Source organism: Mus caroli, chromosome 6 (genome assembly GCF_900094665.2).
Source record: "Mus caroli chromosome 6, CAROLI_EIJ_v1.1, whole genome shotgun sequence".
Lineage (NCBI taxonomy): Eukaryota > Metazoa > Chordata > Mammalia > Rodentia > Muridae > Mus > Mus caroli.
Window position 1 is genome coordinate 109,969,607 of NC_034575.1, and position 14,104 is coordinate 109,983,710.

A 14,104-nucleotide genomic window follows, 5' to 3' on the forward strand; every position below is an offset into this window, starting at 1 on the left:
CCTTTTCTCTATGCCCCCTGAATCATGGCCAACTCAAGATGCACACGTGCTCTAAAACAGTGTTTTTAAACTCACCACTGCCGGGCGTGGTGGCGCACGCCTTTAATCCCAGCACTCGGGAGGCAGAGGCAGGCGGATTTCTGAGTTCGAGGCCAGCCTGGTCTACAAAGTGAGTTCCAGGACAGCCAGGACTATACAGAGAAACACTGTCTCGAAAAAACAAAAAAAACAAAAAAAAAACCTAAACTCACCACTAAGTAAATTTTAGGAAGAGAGGTTACAGCCTATAGCTTAATCCAGGGTCCCCACATGTCTCAGGCTATGGGGGAAAACTTACCACTGGGTGGTCTCCGGTAGCTGGCAGACCCAGGCGCAGAACAGCCACTGTGTGCGATGGGACAGTGAGAGAGGTTGCAGTTGCGGGCGCCCGCGGATGCACAGGTAATCACGGAGGGCCGGTTCTGCAGGAGGGAGAGCAGGTCAACTCCTCATCTACTGAGCGGTGCTGCCAGCGAGCCCAGCTCTCGTGCCAGGGACCTTCCCTGTTCCTCGGGCCCTCTGTGCTACACAACAGCAGGTCTAGAGGGGGAGACTAGACTGAGGTGGGGTCCCCTTCTCCAGCACCTGCAGGTGAGCCCCAACACACAGCATCTCCTAATGGCCAGGCCCCACCCTCCCTGTTAGTGAGTGTGTACAAACACTGACCAGAAACCTAGGAATCACAGGCCCAGAGGCTCAGAGTCCATCAAGGGTCACACAGAGCCACCACTCCACCCCACCCCTCCCATGCTGCCTGTGTGCTTTTTAAAGTCTCTTACTACAGTCTTTGTTAGAAACCTTACCCTTTTGTTGTCTATGGGGCTTTCTATGTGGGGCCGAAGACTCGCACACTAGGCAAGTGCCCATGTCCTCAGTTTCCCTCTACCTATCTTGCTCTTTGTAAGTCAAGGCCTTATGAAGTTGCCTTGAACTTATAATCCTCCTGCCTCAGCCTTCCAAGTACCTGAGATTATATGCCTATACTATTAGGCCTGGCCTTGTTTTTTAAATAGCATTAATTTTATTTTCCTTTAGTAGAAGTAATAGCAATAACAACAATGGCCTGCTTTAACCACAGGCTTATGACCACTAACTTTATAGGATCCAAGCCCCCAGCAACGCACTGACATTTAACTTCAGCCTTATGAGATCAGATGGGGGAAGGGCCGGCATCTCAGGAGGATTGCTACACTGACCCTGAGGAGCACGGTGCCAGGGAAGATGGACATCCAAGCCAGGGCCAGGCACTCATCTGGATCAACCCTGCACTGTGCAGAGAGGAAGCCAAAGGAGTGAGGGTACCAACATCCCCTCACTTCAGGACTTCTGCTCGGCGTTCTCCATGGAGCTCTTGGTCCCCAACATCCAGCCTGATATGGCCACCTCCCAATGACATATCCGTACCTGCTGCCGCTCCACAGCTGACCTGCCTGTGTCACTGCTGTTCTTAGTCAGGGCAAGAGGCTGCTCCATGAGGCTGGGGAGGGATGCGTACAGGTGGCCGCCATGCAAGCTCACGGCGGGGGCTGCAGCCCGTTCAATGGGACTGCGGCTCCGTTCCCGGGGATCTCTGCGGCAGTCTCCGTTGACAGTCTTATTCCTGAAAGACAGGGCCATGCTCAGAGGGGGGGTGACGGGCAAAGGGGGCCCTGGTGAGGAGCCATGTGCTTTCTCCTAGGTGTTTCCATGACATTCCTACACTAACGCTAAGGGCAGGACCAACAGGTGAGTTGAGGAACCACGCCCTGAGTATAGGAGAGGCACCTGTGGGCGAAGCTGGCTTTGTGGCCTCCCTCCTTTCCTGCTGGCAGACACTGCTGCCTGCCTACACACGAGATCTACTTCATGGTCAGCTTGGGCACAGTTGGGTCATTGAAGGGTAGGAATGACCCAGAGAAATGGTGCAATCCTATAAGCCAGCTCTGGAGAGTGATGTTTGCTCCTAAGCAGCAGAGGCCATTTCTACCTCTGTCCAGAGAGGACACTGGTGACCATTGTGATGGCTCTGCTTCTCGGTGTGTAAGATGGCAGCCAGTGGGCAGCACTTGTACCCAGAAGCCACAGCATCAGACACGCAGAGAGGGCAGTAGCTCCCTGGAGCTGTGCGTGCCGGCACTGAATGTGGCAGATGCCCCATGGACCACAGGCCAGCTGCTCAGTGCAGCCGCCTCTACGCGGGCGCCTGTGGAGAGTGTCAATACAGCTATGGCATGAAAGCCTGCAAGGCCCAGCTAACACAAGGTGTTCCAAGCTCAGCTCTGTCCTCCCTCCAGCCACTTATTCTAGAACCCCTTGGGGATTCTAGAACCCCTTTGGGTCTGTCCCTCTTTAACTGCCAGAGCAGAGCTGTTCAACTTTAAAATTGAAAGGAAAGTGGAAGATGGTTCCCAAGACTTCTGGAAATTCTAGGTTATTCTCTAAGCCCCTGCTGGGCCTTTTCTTTGCCATCAGGGAAGCAGGTCATGTGCCTATGGGGCAAAAGGCAGCCATGCCTGCCTGCTGGGCCAGCCAAATGCAACACCACCAAAGGTCATACCACACATGTGACAGCCACACCTTTTATTAGTGACCACTTTACTTTCAATTGTAAGCAGTAACACAGCACTTCCTGGGTACCCAGTATCCCTTTTTCTCACTGTTGTAAAACTACACTGTCACACCCACTCAGCCCCATCATTCTGTGGCTTCCCTGTATTCATCTCAGAGCAAATCTGACCTTACAGAGAGCACATGTCAGCAGCCAACACCTTTCCATCTACTGTTCCCGACTGCCTGTCCATGCTCACTGCTGGCTCTGGCCACAAAGCATTCATAACCACCTGCTGGTCCTCAGGGAAGCTGCAGCCTTATTGTCCTCCCTGAATTCCAGTGCAACCCTCAGGGCACAAGCCACCACACCACTGCTGGTCACCTCTGCCTGTCCTACACTAGCACTGAAACCACTGGGGAGATGGAATCCTGCCTGCCCTGAGCTGCAGACCATCTGCACAGGGAAAGGAAGATCTCAGAGTACAAAACTAGGGGTGGGCAGACTCATGGGGAACCAGGGCTGGCCCGTGGACCACAGTGCATCCATAGCCTTCACACGACTCTATACTCCCAAGGAGCATCGTGGTTCCCAGAAGACCCTGTGGCAGGAAATGGGTGCAGAAAAACCCAACACAAGGAGGGCTGGGGGTGGGGAGATCTGAGGAAGACCCTATAGACGGCAAGAAGACTCAGGCAGGCTAATATCACTTGTCCCTTTAACCTTCAGGTCACCAGTCCTTATCACCTCCCACCTTCCATCCCCACAGCATTTTCACATGGGCAAGCACCAACCTCAGTGATGAGATGCACAGAGAGACCAGAATTGGGTGGTACCAAGAGGGGCCTCCAGGACCATGCCTAGGAAATCAGTCAACAGGCACTGGGCATGGTACATCACACAAAATACCACGAAACACAGAGCAAGCCTGGGAATGTGCTAGTTAATTTTAGTAAAATTACACATCACTTTATTTCCAGCTCATTTTCCTGGTTCCTGGAGCTTAAAGACAGACATTGTTTTCCATGTCCCTCCCCCTTGAATGAATCACAGCCCAGTGCGTCCTGTGCTGTCAGGACGCTAACCCAAACCACACACATCCTGCAGCTCCTTAAAGACCAAGTTGGTGGAAAAACCCAATGCTAGCCCTGCTGGAGCCTAGAGGACTTCCAGGGCTGCCTAGGACATGCAACCTTGCCTATAGGTTGGCACTTCTAGAAAGAAACAAAAGGTGGATAGGGAGAGAGAGACCACCACACTCATCCAATGCAGGGTTTTCTGGGGACAGTCACCATGTGCTCCCAACCACTCTCTGAGCTCTGAAGACAAAATGTCAATAGAATTTGGGAAAAACAGACTAGATCCCAGGAAGTACAATTCCAAAGAAAACATGGTGGTAAAACAAGTGTCTGGCCTTTACCCAGGTACAGACTGGAAGGCTAGCCTCATGCATCATCTTGCTCAGCCTCAGGAATCATGGTACACTGGCAGGGCAGAAGAGTTAGGAAGGACCCACCCAGCCTCAGCTTCCCACAACACACAGGATATCCTGGAGGTGATAGAGTGAGCCTTCCTGATGCTAATCTGTGCTGTCATCACTGCACTGTGCCCTGGGAACCTGGATGACAGTCCCAAGCCTTCCCACAGACAAGCGCTAATAGTTGTGGGGACAGAAGCTAAGCCTTTAGACCTTCCCAAAACCATGACCAACCTAGAGGCCACCTGCTTTGCCCAGGAATTGTGTCATTAGTGGAAACATGGTGGTGCACACCATATCCTCTGTGCCCCCAACCCTAGCTTCCCATCCCTTGACAATCAGGAAGAAAGCCATGCCACTACCTCTACCTCAAAGCCAAGCACGGGCACCATGAAGTTGCCTGACACATCTGTCCCCTGCCCACAAAGATGCTGCTCTCTCACCTTCTGCTCAGTGCAATTTTAAAACTCAACTCCAAGGAACTAACCAACCGACACACACCTCATGTTCTCTCACAGGAAGCTGAGGCCTGTCCCGGCTGGGAAGCCTCCAGCTGCAGCAGAACCCAGGGGGAAGATGGCCCATGCTCTTCACGACAGTGGCCTTTCCATCCTTGCTGAGAGCTCAGACCTTACCATGATGGACTCCACAATGGGAAGAGCTTCAGAGGGGCCTGGCACAGTCTGAAGTTACCATGCTCGTTCAGTCAAGGACCGGTCAAGGACGCCAGCACACAGCTCACTGTCTCTAAAACCTTCCCTTTCTCCATGGGGTAGAGAACTGTTTCTATACATCTCTCAACAAGGCATTTGACTTTCTCCTGTGAATTGCCTTTAATCTCTATCACAGATAGATGTTATGTGACCAGAGCTAATAAGATGAGGTCACCAGAGCCAATAAGATGAGGTCACCTGAGCCACAACTCAATGCCACTGGAGGGTGGATAAGATAACAGGCACTCAATGGGAAGATGGTGCTGAGACAGGGGGGTGTCAATAAGAAAGCCTCCTTCAGAAGAAACCACTCTATGGGGATAGCCTTGAACTCAGAGATCAGCCTGCCTCTGCCTTCCCAGTGTTGGGATTAAAGGCGTGCACCAAAGCCAGCTGAAGAAAGCTATCTTGAATGGCCCTCAGAGTGTCATGGCACCTGGCTTATGATTTGCCCATACTCCTGACTATTCTGAAGTATGCCAATACATATGCTGCAAAACAGCCTCAGATAGGGACTTGAGGGAAGGCTCCAGAAGGCACTGTCACCTTGGGAGTTCATAGGTCTGTGGGGACAATAAAGGCACCATGGGCAGCCTTCAATAGTTCTATCTACAAGAAAAGAAGCCTGGAGCCGCTGTGTAGTCCAGTTCAGCATGTCAGATAAAAGGGCTAGAAACCAGTGCTTGTGGGGAGCCAGATGCTGGGCTAGCCTCTACTAATGTGTTTGTGCCTTAGTTTTAACAAAAAAGTCATAAAAGTTTTTAAGCTTATAAAGGTACGAAGAAAACATTTTTTTGGTCCAGCTGTATAATAATTTTATGTTAATTGTTATAAAACTCAAAAATTGTAAAAATTAAAATTTTAGAGCCAGCAAGATGACTCAGAGGGTAAAAGCTTACTTGCCTTGCAAGCCCAGTGTCCTGAGGAGGTGCCACAGTGAAGTCACCTACGGGCTCATTCCTCGGGATGCACCCGCCTTTCGGGACAATGGCCAGCTTCTCGGGCTCACAGCCCTGACTTTGTACTGCCTTGCCACCACCCCTGGAACTCCACTGCTTTATAAATCTCTAGAAATTCTCTACAGTGATGCTTTCTGCTGACTGACTTATAATTAATGCAAAAGCATTTTAGAGGTTTAGAGCGGAGGGTCTCACGTTGCTGTCACTGTGACCCTGTCATGCAGTTCCTCATGTTGCTGTGACCCCCAGCCATAACACTGGTTTGTTGTTACTTCATAGCTGGACTTTTGCTTGTTGTGAAGTGTAATGTAAATACCTGGTGTGTGACCCACAGGTCGGGAAGCTTCACTCTAGCGTCCTATAACAGCAAGGACCATAGGCCTCACTGGCCCTCAGGGAACACTGCTGTGCACTGAGCCATGGCCTGCTGTATGAGGCCAGGAGACCAAGACCAGTCAGTGAGGTTAAGGAGCACATGGCCCTGGGCCTGGCCACTCCAGACGCCAGTGAGCCACCCACTGCCTGCATAGAGAGGGGCTGAATACCTTGGTGCTGGCTCTCATCTGATCTTCAGCTCAACAACTCTGGATGGCACTGGAAGGGATGCCCTTGCCTGGGTTTCCACAGCTGGGAAGCACTGCCCCCCACTTTTTCCACAGTGCTAAACCATGGGGGCGGGGGTGTAGAGGAGGGATAGATCTGCCCAAGTCCCAGAACAGACAGGCAACAGTGCAGGGCTGCTGGGTCAAGCAGCCTGAGCCACCTACCCCTGCCACCCTTCTGATGAGGACCAGGTCACTTGTCTCTATGACTGAGCCCAGGAGTCATGAAGGAGCCTAGCTGTGTCATGATGTCCCCTCCTCCACCACCCTGCTCCTCTGACCCCTCCAGCATCACCTGCAGTCACCTGCATCCCGTGAGATCAAGGTAACAGGCAAGGACACCTAGGAGCTGTGACCAACAGCCACAGAGCTGCAGCACCCAGGTAAAGCTCCTGGAAGCTGAAGTCCAAGCCTCAACTGAGGACAAGAAGAAATTCCATTCGATTTTAGAGACCTGTCTGTAGCACCATACAGAGACTTCCTCCTGTCATGGTGACAGCAACGCAGGGCTCTTACAAGAACTCCTCTTGGAAGGTGCAGTGCACTGCCCCACTGAGGCAGTCTTCTGCTCACCTTCCTCCCAGTGCAAACCATGGGACAGTCCAGGAATAGTTCCTTTCCCCCCCGTGTCGCCCAAAAGCCACACACCCCTTGTACTAAAAAGATGTGAAATAACCAGGTGACTCCACGGTGGCTCTGGCTCTGTGTCACAGAGGCGCAGTCCCTCTCACAGGCCGAGCTCTCCCAGCTTCCCTGGGCTGGGCCTCATACTTGGGGCTCCACTCTGCCTCCAGCCCCAGTTTCCCCAGACCAGAACTGTCTGCATGTGTTTTACATCATTAGATGAGACAACAGAAAGAAACGGAAGCCTGAGAATCAGGTCTGCATTGAGACTGGGGGGTGGAACACCATGCTCTCCCCGTGTTAGCCAAGCAAGAACTGGTCCACCTGTGGCCACAAGCCCCCAGGGACTGCACACAAATGGGCCAAGAACCCATGTGCATTCCAAGCACGGTTTACAGAGCCCGCAGATCATGTGCTGCACACATGCACACTCAGATGCTAATGAATGGAGATGCTGCTGAGATTAATAAATGTTCATTTAAGATCCCTGCTGTTCCTGGGTGCACAGCTGTTTTTGTCATTATGCAGTCTCTCAATGAATGATACTAAAAAGTACAACCACTATCATGTTTTTGGCATTAGGCAGCCCTCAAACTAGAGAGGGACGGAAAGCATCAGGCTCTTCCTGCCGAAATCCAGCTGCCCCATCTGCCATGGGCAGAAATCTCTAGACCACTCCCTCTCCACCCAGCGACAGGAACTGCTGGGCTGGCCTTTATACTGTTATGCTTTAGGGAGGACTCTGGGATGAAGACTGAAGAACAGGGTGAAGGAAGAGGCTGGGAGCAGACATGCAGTACCAGTTCCCTGCAGACCTACCTGGAAGCCCACCGCCCCTCTGCCTCCATCTCCCACCCTCAGCTTCCCGTAGAGTACGCCGCTCCAAAGCTCCCAACATTTAGGAAGGTCATGGCTGACCAGGAGGGGAGAGACAGTCCCTCCAGCCACTAAGAGGGAGGCAACCAGAGTAGGACCAGCCGGTGTCTTGAACAGGCAGTTGTGTGAATGAACCGGCTTTCAAAGAGCAAACCTATTCTTGGGAGTACTCAGCCCCAAAGGGGCTCATAAGGCTGGGCAGACAGGGTAGCCTCCATCAGGGTTCCAGGGGAAACTCTAGGAGGATCATCTACCATGACACATCCACAGAGAGGAAAGGTCTGGAGATGGCCACACTCCCCACTGCTGTGCCGCTGCTACAAGGTCTTTCCGAGCTTCGAGCTAAATCTTAGGAAGGCTCACTTCTAGCTTCTCCTCGGCGTGTTTGCAGCAAATCGCTTTGGGTGGGAACATCAGAAGCTTCGCCCTACCCAAGGTTTGTGGTGGGCACACACACGCGTGCAGCAGCCACGGAGATGGCTGCACAGATGGCTGCTGGGATGTGACTTCGTTCCTCAGACAAGCCACTCAGAACAGAAATGCTTCAGCAGAAAGCCTGCCTTCAAATGGGTGGCAGGTGCCGCCAGAGACCGCGTCTTTATGCCACGTCTCCCTTTTGGAAAAACCCGGGAACTTTATCCCTTCCAGCTACCAGAAAAGTCTTCCCCTGTCAGCCTTGCCAGGATTCAAACACCAGTCCATCAGCAGTTCTGCACACTCCACTAACCAGTCGTCCCACAGCAGTACCTGGCACTGGCCATCACTGTAGAGGAGTCAGCCACGCACGGGACCCGAGCACAGGAGAAGACCTGGCTCCTTCAGCACAGTGGTAGTCTCCGAGCTGGAGATCAGGACATGTGATAGGTAGGGACACGAGCAGCATGAGGATTAGCCCAGGCCTGCAGTGCTCTGTGCCCGTGTCCCATAAGAAGGTGAAGACACCTGGGTCTCAATTCCCAGCACCCACATGGCAGCTCACAGCCATCTGTAACTCTAGTTCCAGAGAATCTGACGCCCTCTTCTGGCCTCTGTGGGCACTGTACACACCAAACACCCACATATAAATTAAAAGTAACAATCTAAAAAGAAAGGTGAGGGCATACAAACCTTCCTTTTTATTCAGCTCTACCTGAGACTTGCTCTGGGGCAGACACCCTGCATCCCACATACGTGTGTAGTCCACATGGCTGCACACCCACCACACACTGCCACGCCCTGCACAGGAGTGCTAGCAGTCTGTGGCTGGGGGTAACAGGTTCCAAATTACTCTGTGGGGTCTCTTTCACACATTGATTCAATACTGAATAAAAACCAGAAAGGAGGACTGGAGAGATGGTTCAGTGGATAAGAGCACTGACTGTTCTTCCAGAGGTCCCGAGTTCAATTCCCAGCAACCACATGGTGGCTCACAACCATCTGTAATGGGATCTTCTGGTGTGTCTGAAGACAGCAATAGTAGTGTACACACATTTATAAAATAAATCTTTAAAAAGGAAAAAAAAAAAACCTAGAAAGGAGGTTTTTCTTCTCAGGTCACCTATAACCCTGACTGACCTTAGAAATTACAAACCACAACCAAGAATAACAGCAACAAAAACTCAGCCATTAACACACCATAGAGCGAGCTCCATGAACCTTAGGTATTGAGATTCTACTGTTGGCAATTAGATATGCACCCAAGAAGAGATCTTTGACACAGCATGATTTCCATATTAATACTATCAATAAAGGAAGGGTCCCAAGGCCACCCGTCTGGACCACACGGACCCTCAGTGTTTAGGGCTGTGATTGCCTCCAAGCGCCTGGCTTGTCCTTGCTGAACTCCACCTCTCTAAAAACTGGAGAAGAGAAGGACTCTTTTTCTTTTAATACATCTATGGAATTTAGCAATAAGCTTTAAATTACTTTAGGCAAAGATGGGTTTTGAGAGTTACCCTGGTCCTTGGAAATACTCCAGTATGCTAGCAACTGGTTAGGCTGGTTACCACTCAAGACTTTCCATTCTTTTCTCTCTCTTCCCCCCCCCCCAACCCCCTCTGGCTTTTCAAAACAGGGTCTCTCTGTGTAGCCCTGGCTGTCCTGGAACTCACTCTGTAGACCAAGCTGGCCTCGAACTCAGAAATCCGCCTGCCTCTGCCTCCCAAGTGCTGGGATTAAAGATGTGCACCACCTCCACCTGGCTGGTCTCCTCCAAGCTTAGAAGCTCCCCATAAATACAGAGGCCATCACTTAAAGGCCTACTTCATCTCTCAGTCTCAAAAGTGCCCTTCCCGACTGCCACTTCAGGATCTTGCTATGTAGCTGAAGCTGCCCTCCAACTTGAGATTCTCTTGCTTCAACCTCCCTTAGAGTAAGCATTCGTCAGCATCTAGAATTCTCCCTCCCCGAGCTGCGCACTTTGCTTTCCTGGGTGGTTGCTCACATCTGAGCAATGCCCTGGCGTTATGGTCAGCTTTAGAGCTACCTTGGAGCTCTGAAGAGGGAAAACCATAGCATGGGACCCGACTTCCTGCTCAACGCTGATGTAGCATTTGCCCTTGACCCATGCAGAGGATTAGCCCTACCCCTGTCCGCTCTACAAGAGCCAGGTTCCAGTGGTTCCGCTTCAGGACCCATTCAACTGAAGTCACTGCCCCGGAGGCCTCCCACTTTACCTGTGCATGGCAGGATCCGGCACTGGACAGCTGGCTTTCCCTCCCTCAGCACCAGACACTGCTTCCCCATGACACTCATGAGTGCTCTTTGGTTGAACCAAACAGCACTGCAGTTTATTTCTGTGTTATGGTAAGGGATACAATACCATTAATTTTTTCCCTTAATTTTTGTGAATAAGTGTTTGCCTGCAAAAGATGGTATGGAATCCCCTAAAACTGGAGCTACAGGTTGTTGTTAGCTACCATGTTAGACCCCAGGCCAGCCAGTCCAGGGAGCAGCCACTCCACGTTACCTCATGATAAACCAACCGTTCTCCATGCTAGAGGCCCTGTCATACCATCAGTGCTTTGACTCTGGGTTATTTTGCTCGGCGAATCCTCATGTTTCACCCATGTGTGGTAGTATGTGTTAGCATTTTCTGCCTCTTAAGGCTGAATGTATTCCACTGTAACACGGAGACCCATGCTTTTAGCCACCCCCCCCCCATTAGTGGGCATTCTCCTGTGCTGTTCCCACGTCTTGACTATGTGAACAGAGCTACTGTGAGTCTAGGTGTTCAAACAGGACCTAGTATGTTCTGCTTCCAATCATTCTGTGTAAATTCCCAGAAGAGGAGCTGTTGGGTCACAGTGTGGTTCTCACTCTAACACCCAGTCCTTAGAAGTTCTGACAGATCACCAGCAGTCTATCAGGTTGGGTCTCTCATTCACCACCTGTCCCTCCTTACTACGACAGAGAAACCAAAGAACGGTTGGCTGGAGCACAGAGCTGGTCCTCAAGCACAGAACTGATCAGCCATCATAAAACAGCCGTCCTGGGCTGTGGGAGCGACACTCACCAAACACTGTGAACATGCCCCCACAGAAGTTAGTGCACACCCTCCTCCCTGCCACCAGGACACAAGACAGTGCGGACTGTGGCTGTGATCAGCTGTGAGCTTCTGGGAGACTCGCAGCCACATAACTGTGGTTCCCATTTCTCACTATGAGCCCAGAACAATTGCTTTAAGTCTTTAGAGGGTGGCTAAATGTTAACAGTAATAGCTACCACTTGTGTGGCAGCAGTATGTTGGCGGGACCAAGTCCTCAGTGTGTCTGCACCACTCCTACAACAAGGGCACTCTAACCGGCAGGTCCCTCTCTGGGCTCCCAGGGGCAAGGCACGATTGCAGCTTAGCTGGCTGGGGTGCAGGTCTCAGAGTGGATGAGGGTAGAACTTGGTAGGGCTATGGTGCAAACTCCTCAGAGTTTCTATCAGACCTGAGAGGTCAAGAGGTCGCTGGTTGATGATGAGCGACAAGGGAACCTGAGTGGTGTGTCCAGGGGGAAGAGGCTGAGGTCAGAGACTCTAGACTCTGCCAAGTGCTTTTCTCGTTGTCTTCTGTTACGAATAAACTTGAGAGCAGAAGCACAAGCCTGGCGTCTGGGCTGAGAAGGAACAGGGGCCCCCAGCATCTGCCCCCTCACGTGACAGCCTCACCTGAACCTGGGTGCTCCTTAATCCTGCCAGCTACCTCCACACTGCTCTTCTGTGACCGCCCCCTCGCCCTAGCAGGAAGATCTGGTGATTACATGGCTCGGCTTGGGACAAGGTGCGGGTGGCCAAGAGACAGGGACCCAGGGAACATCCCTGCTGCGCCCATCAGTTCTGCCTCCCCCAGCTTAAATTAATTACAGCTGAAAATACAGCGCTGCCATCTGCTTTGAAAACGGCAGGATAAGGGAATAAAATGAAAGGGGGTTTTGGTACTAACCTCACTTTAATCATTGCCAAAGAGCATGAAGACAGCCCAGCGTCCTCCCACAAGAAAGCCTGGGGCCTCACAAACTTGGCAGGCAAGGCGGGCGCGCACCCCGTCAGAATAAGAGTCCCCGGGAGGAGGGTGTGAGGTGCGGGGCCGCCTGCCCCGCGCTGCAGGGGAAGCTTCCTGCGGGCCTGGGAGAGGCTGGGAACTCCTGGGAGGCGTTATTTACGGAGTGCCGCCTGCCAAGAACGTTGCATGCATCGCTGCAGTTCCATTTTCAGAGAAAACAGATCTGCTGTCAGAATTACAGCGAGTCACTTCCTCTTTCTTTGTTTCCCTACCTTCCATAACATCAGGCTTTTAGCAAACTCTACAACTTGGCCAAAGGAAATGCTGGCAGGAAGGGGCGAGGCAGGAGGGAGGGGACAGGCCTGCAGTTCAGCTTCTGTGGGTTTTCTGGTCCTCTTGCCCTTCTCACAAACCCCACTTGAGAGGCTGTTCTGTTACAAGTGCTGGAGGCCAGTTAGCTCCGGTGAGCACATTATCTGCTCCCATCTGCAGATTTCTGAACCTTATCCCAGGCCAGTGGCTTGATTTCTAGGGGAGTCACCTGCCTGCCTGGTTCCTTCAGATCCTAAGGAGTTTTCCTTGCGGCATGCATGGGCCTGCTGGCTCCTTTCACACCACAACAGAACTGCATTTATATCAAGTAGGCTCTCCTAAGCCAGATCTGTAGCACAGAGGATGAACGCGCCAATGAAAGAGCAGTTCTTGTGGGAGGAAAACACATTTAAAAAGAAAAAAGAAAAGGAAAGAAAAGAAAAGATGCTAAGGCTGTCTTCCAAACCTGCCAACTGTCACTGTCTATAGCAACCGTGTCCACAACACTGTGTCTCAGGAGTGTAACTTTCTAGTAAAGGCTGCATCCATCAAGCCCAAGGGAACATCTGGGAAAATGGTTAAATAAAAACAATTGCATTTTTGATTTCAGAGTTTACTAAGGATACCCAACAAGAGACAAGTCTCACACACTCCCAGTTCAGCTCAGCAGCAAAGGTCCTGGAAGGGAGAGGGAGGGAGGGACGACAGTGACAGCTTCGGATGCAGACCAAGGGGTGAGGAGCCCTGTTCAGCTCCACTCCACAGTCACAGCCCACCTCTCTCCCCAGGGCTAAATCCCTCAAGCTCCCACCACCTCTAGTGTGGAAGCAATCAGGACGAGCACAGATACACAGAGCACAGAGGCCCATGCACATAAAGCTCCTGCATTCCGTCACAGACATGTCCTGAGCAGTCACAATGGCCCCGTCCTAGCCACGGGGTGTGGGTGTTCTCAACACACTTCAGTCCTTTCTACAATACTTTTGGAAGGTTTTCCTGCTAAAGAAAAAGATCTAGTAAGTGATCCAGCCGCATCCAAACAAAACATTGGGGAGGGGTGTGTGTGTGTGTGTGTGTGTGTGTGACCTCTGTGCATGCCAGCACAGAGGTCAGGCTCCAGTGCTGTTCAGTTCACCTCAGACCATCAACCTTGGACTTGTTTTTTTGCTGCTGCTGCTATTGATTTTGTTTTGTTTTGTTCTTTAAAGACTGTGTCTTTTTCATGGGCTCTGCTGACCAGCCAGGGAGCTCCAGGGAACTGCTGCCTCAGTGCGGGGTTCTAGTATGAGCACCCTCAACCAGCTTTCTCACGTGGTTCTGGGATGGAAGAACGCAAGTCCGAATGCTTGCAAAGTAGGTACTATTTACCAACTGAGCTATTATCATAGCCTGAAAGGTCTTTCTTTTACAAACACTGTAAATACTTGGAAGACTTCGGAAGATCGAACATGCTGGACAGTTAGTCACAAACTACACGTGGCTAGCAGGCACACCCGGAGAGCTGCAG

At 51.5% G+C, this 14,104-nt stretch overlaps 1 protein-coding gene across 9 annotated transcripts in view; it reads right to left on the bottom strand.

Annotated features, from left to right (window-relative positions):
- The window catches only part of Vgll4 (vestigial like family member 4), a 105,020-nt gene that overhangs the window by 511 nt on the left and 90,405 nt on the right, over positions 1 to 14,104 (bottom strand). For 7 of the 9 annotated variants that reach the window (XM_021165063.2, XM_029478812.1, XM_021165064.1 and 4 more), the window contains 2 exons: positions 1,444 to 1,639; positions 338 to 461 (listed from right to left, as the gene is read on the bottom strand). In XM_021165063.2, the coding sequence (XP_021020722.1) occupies positions 338 to 461; positions 1,444 to 1,639 (320 nt within the window). Of the gene's footprint in view, positions 1 to 337; positions 462 to 1,443; positions 1,640 to 2,005; positions 8,800 to 12,225; positions 12,621 to 14,104 lie in introns of those variants that run through there. The other 2 variants (XM_021165070.2, XM_021165068.2) reach the window with 2 other exon arrangements.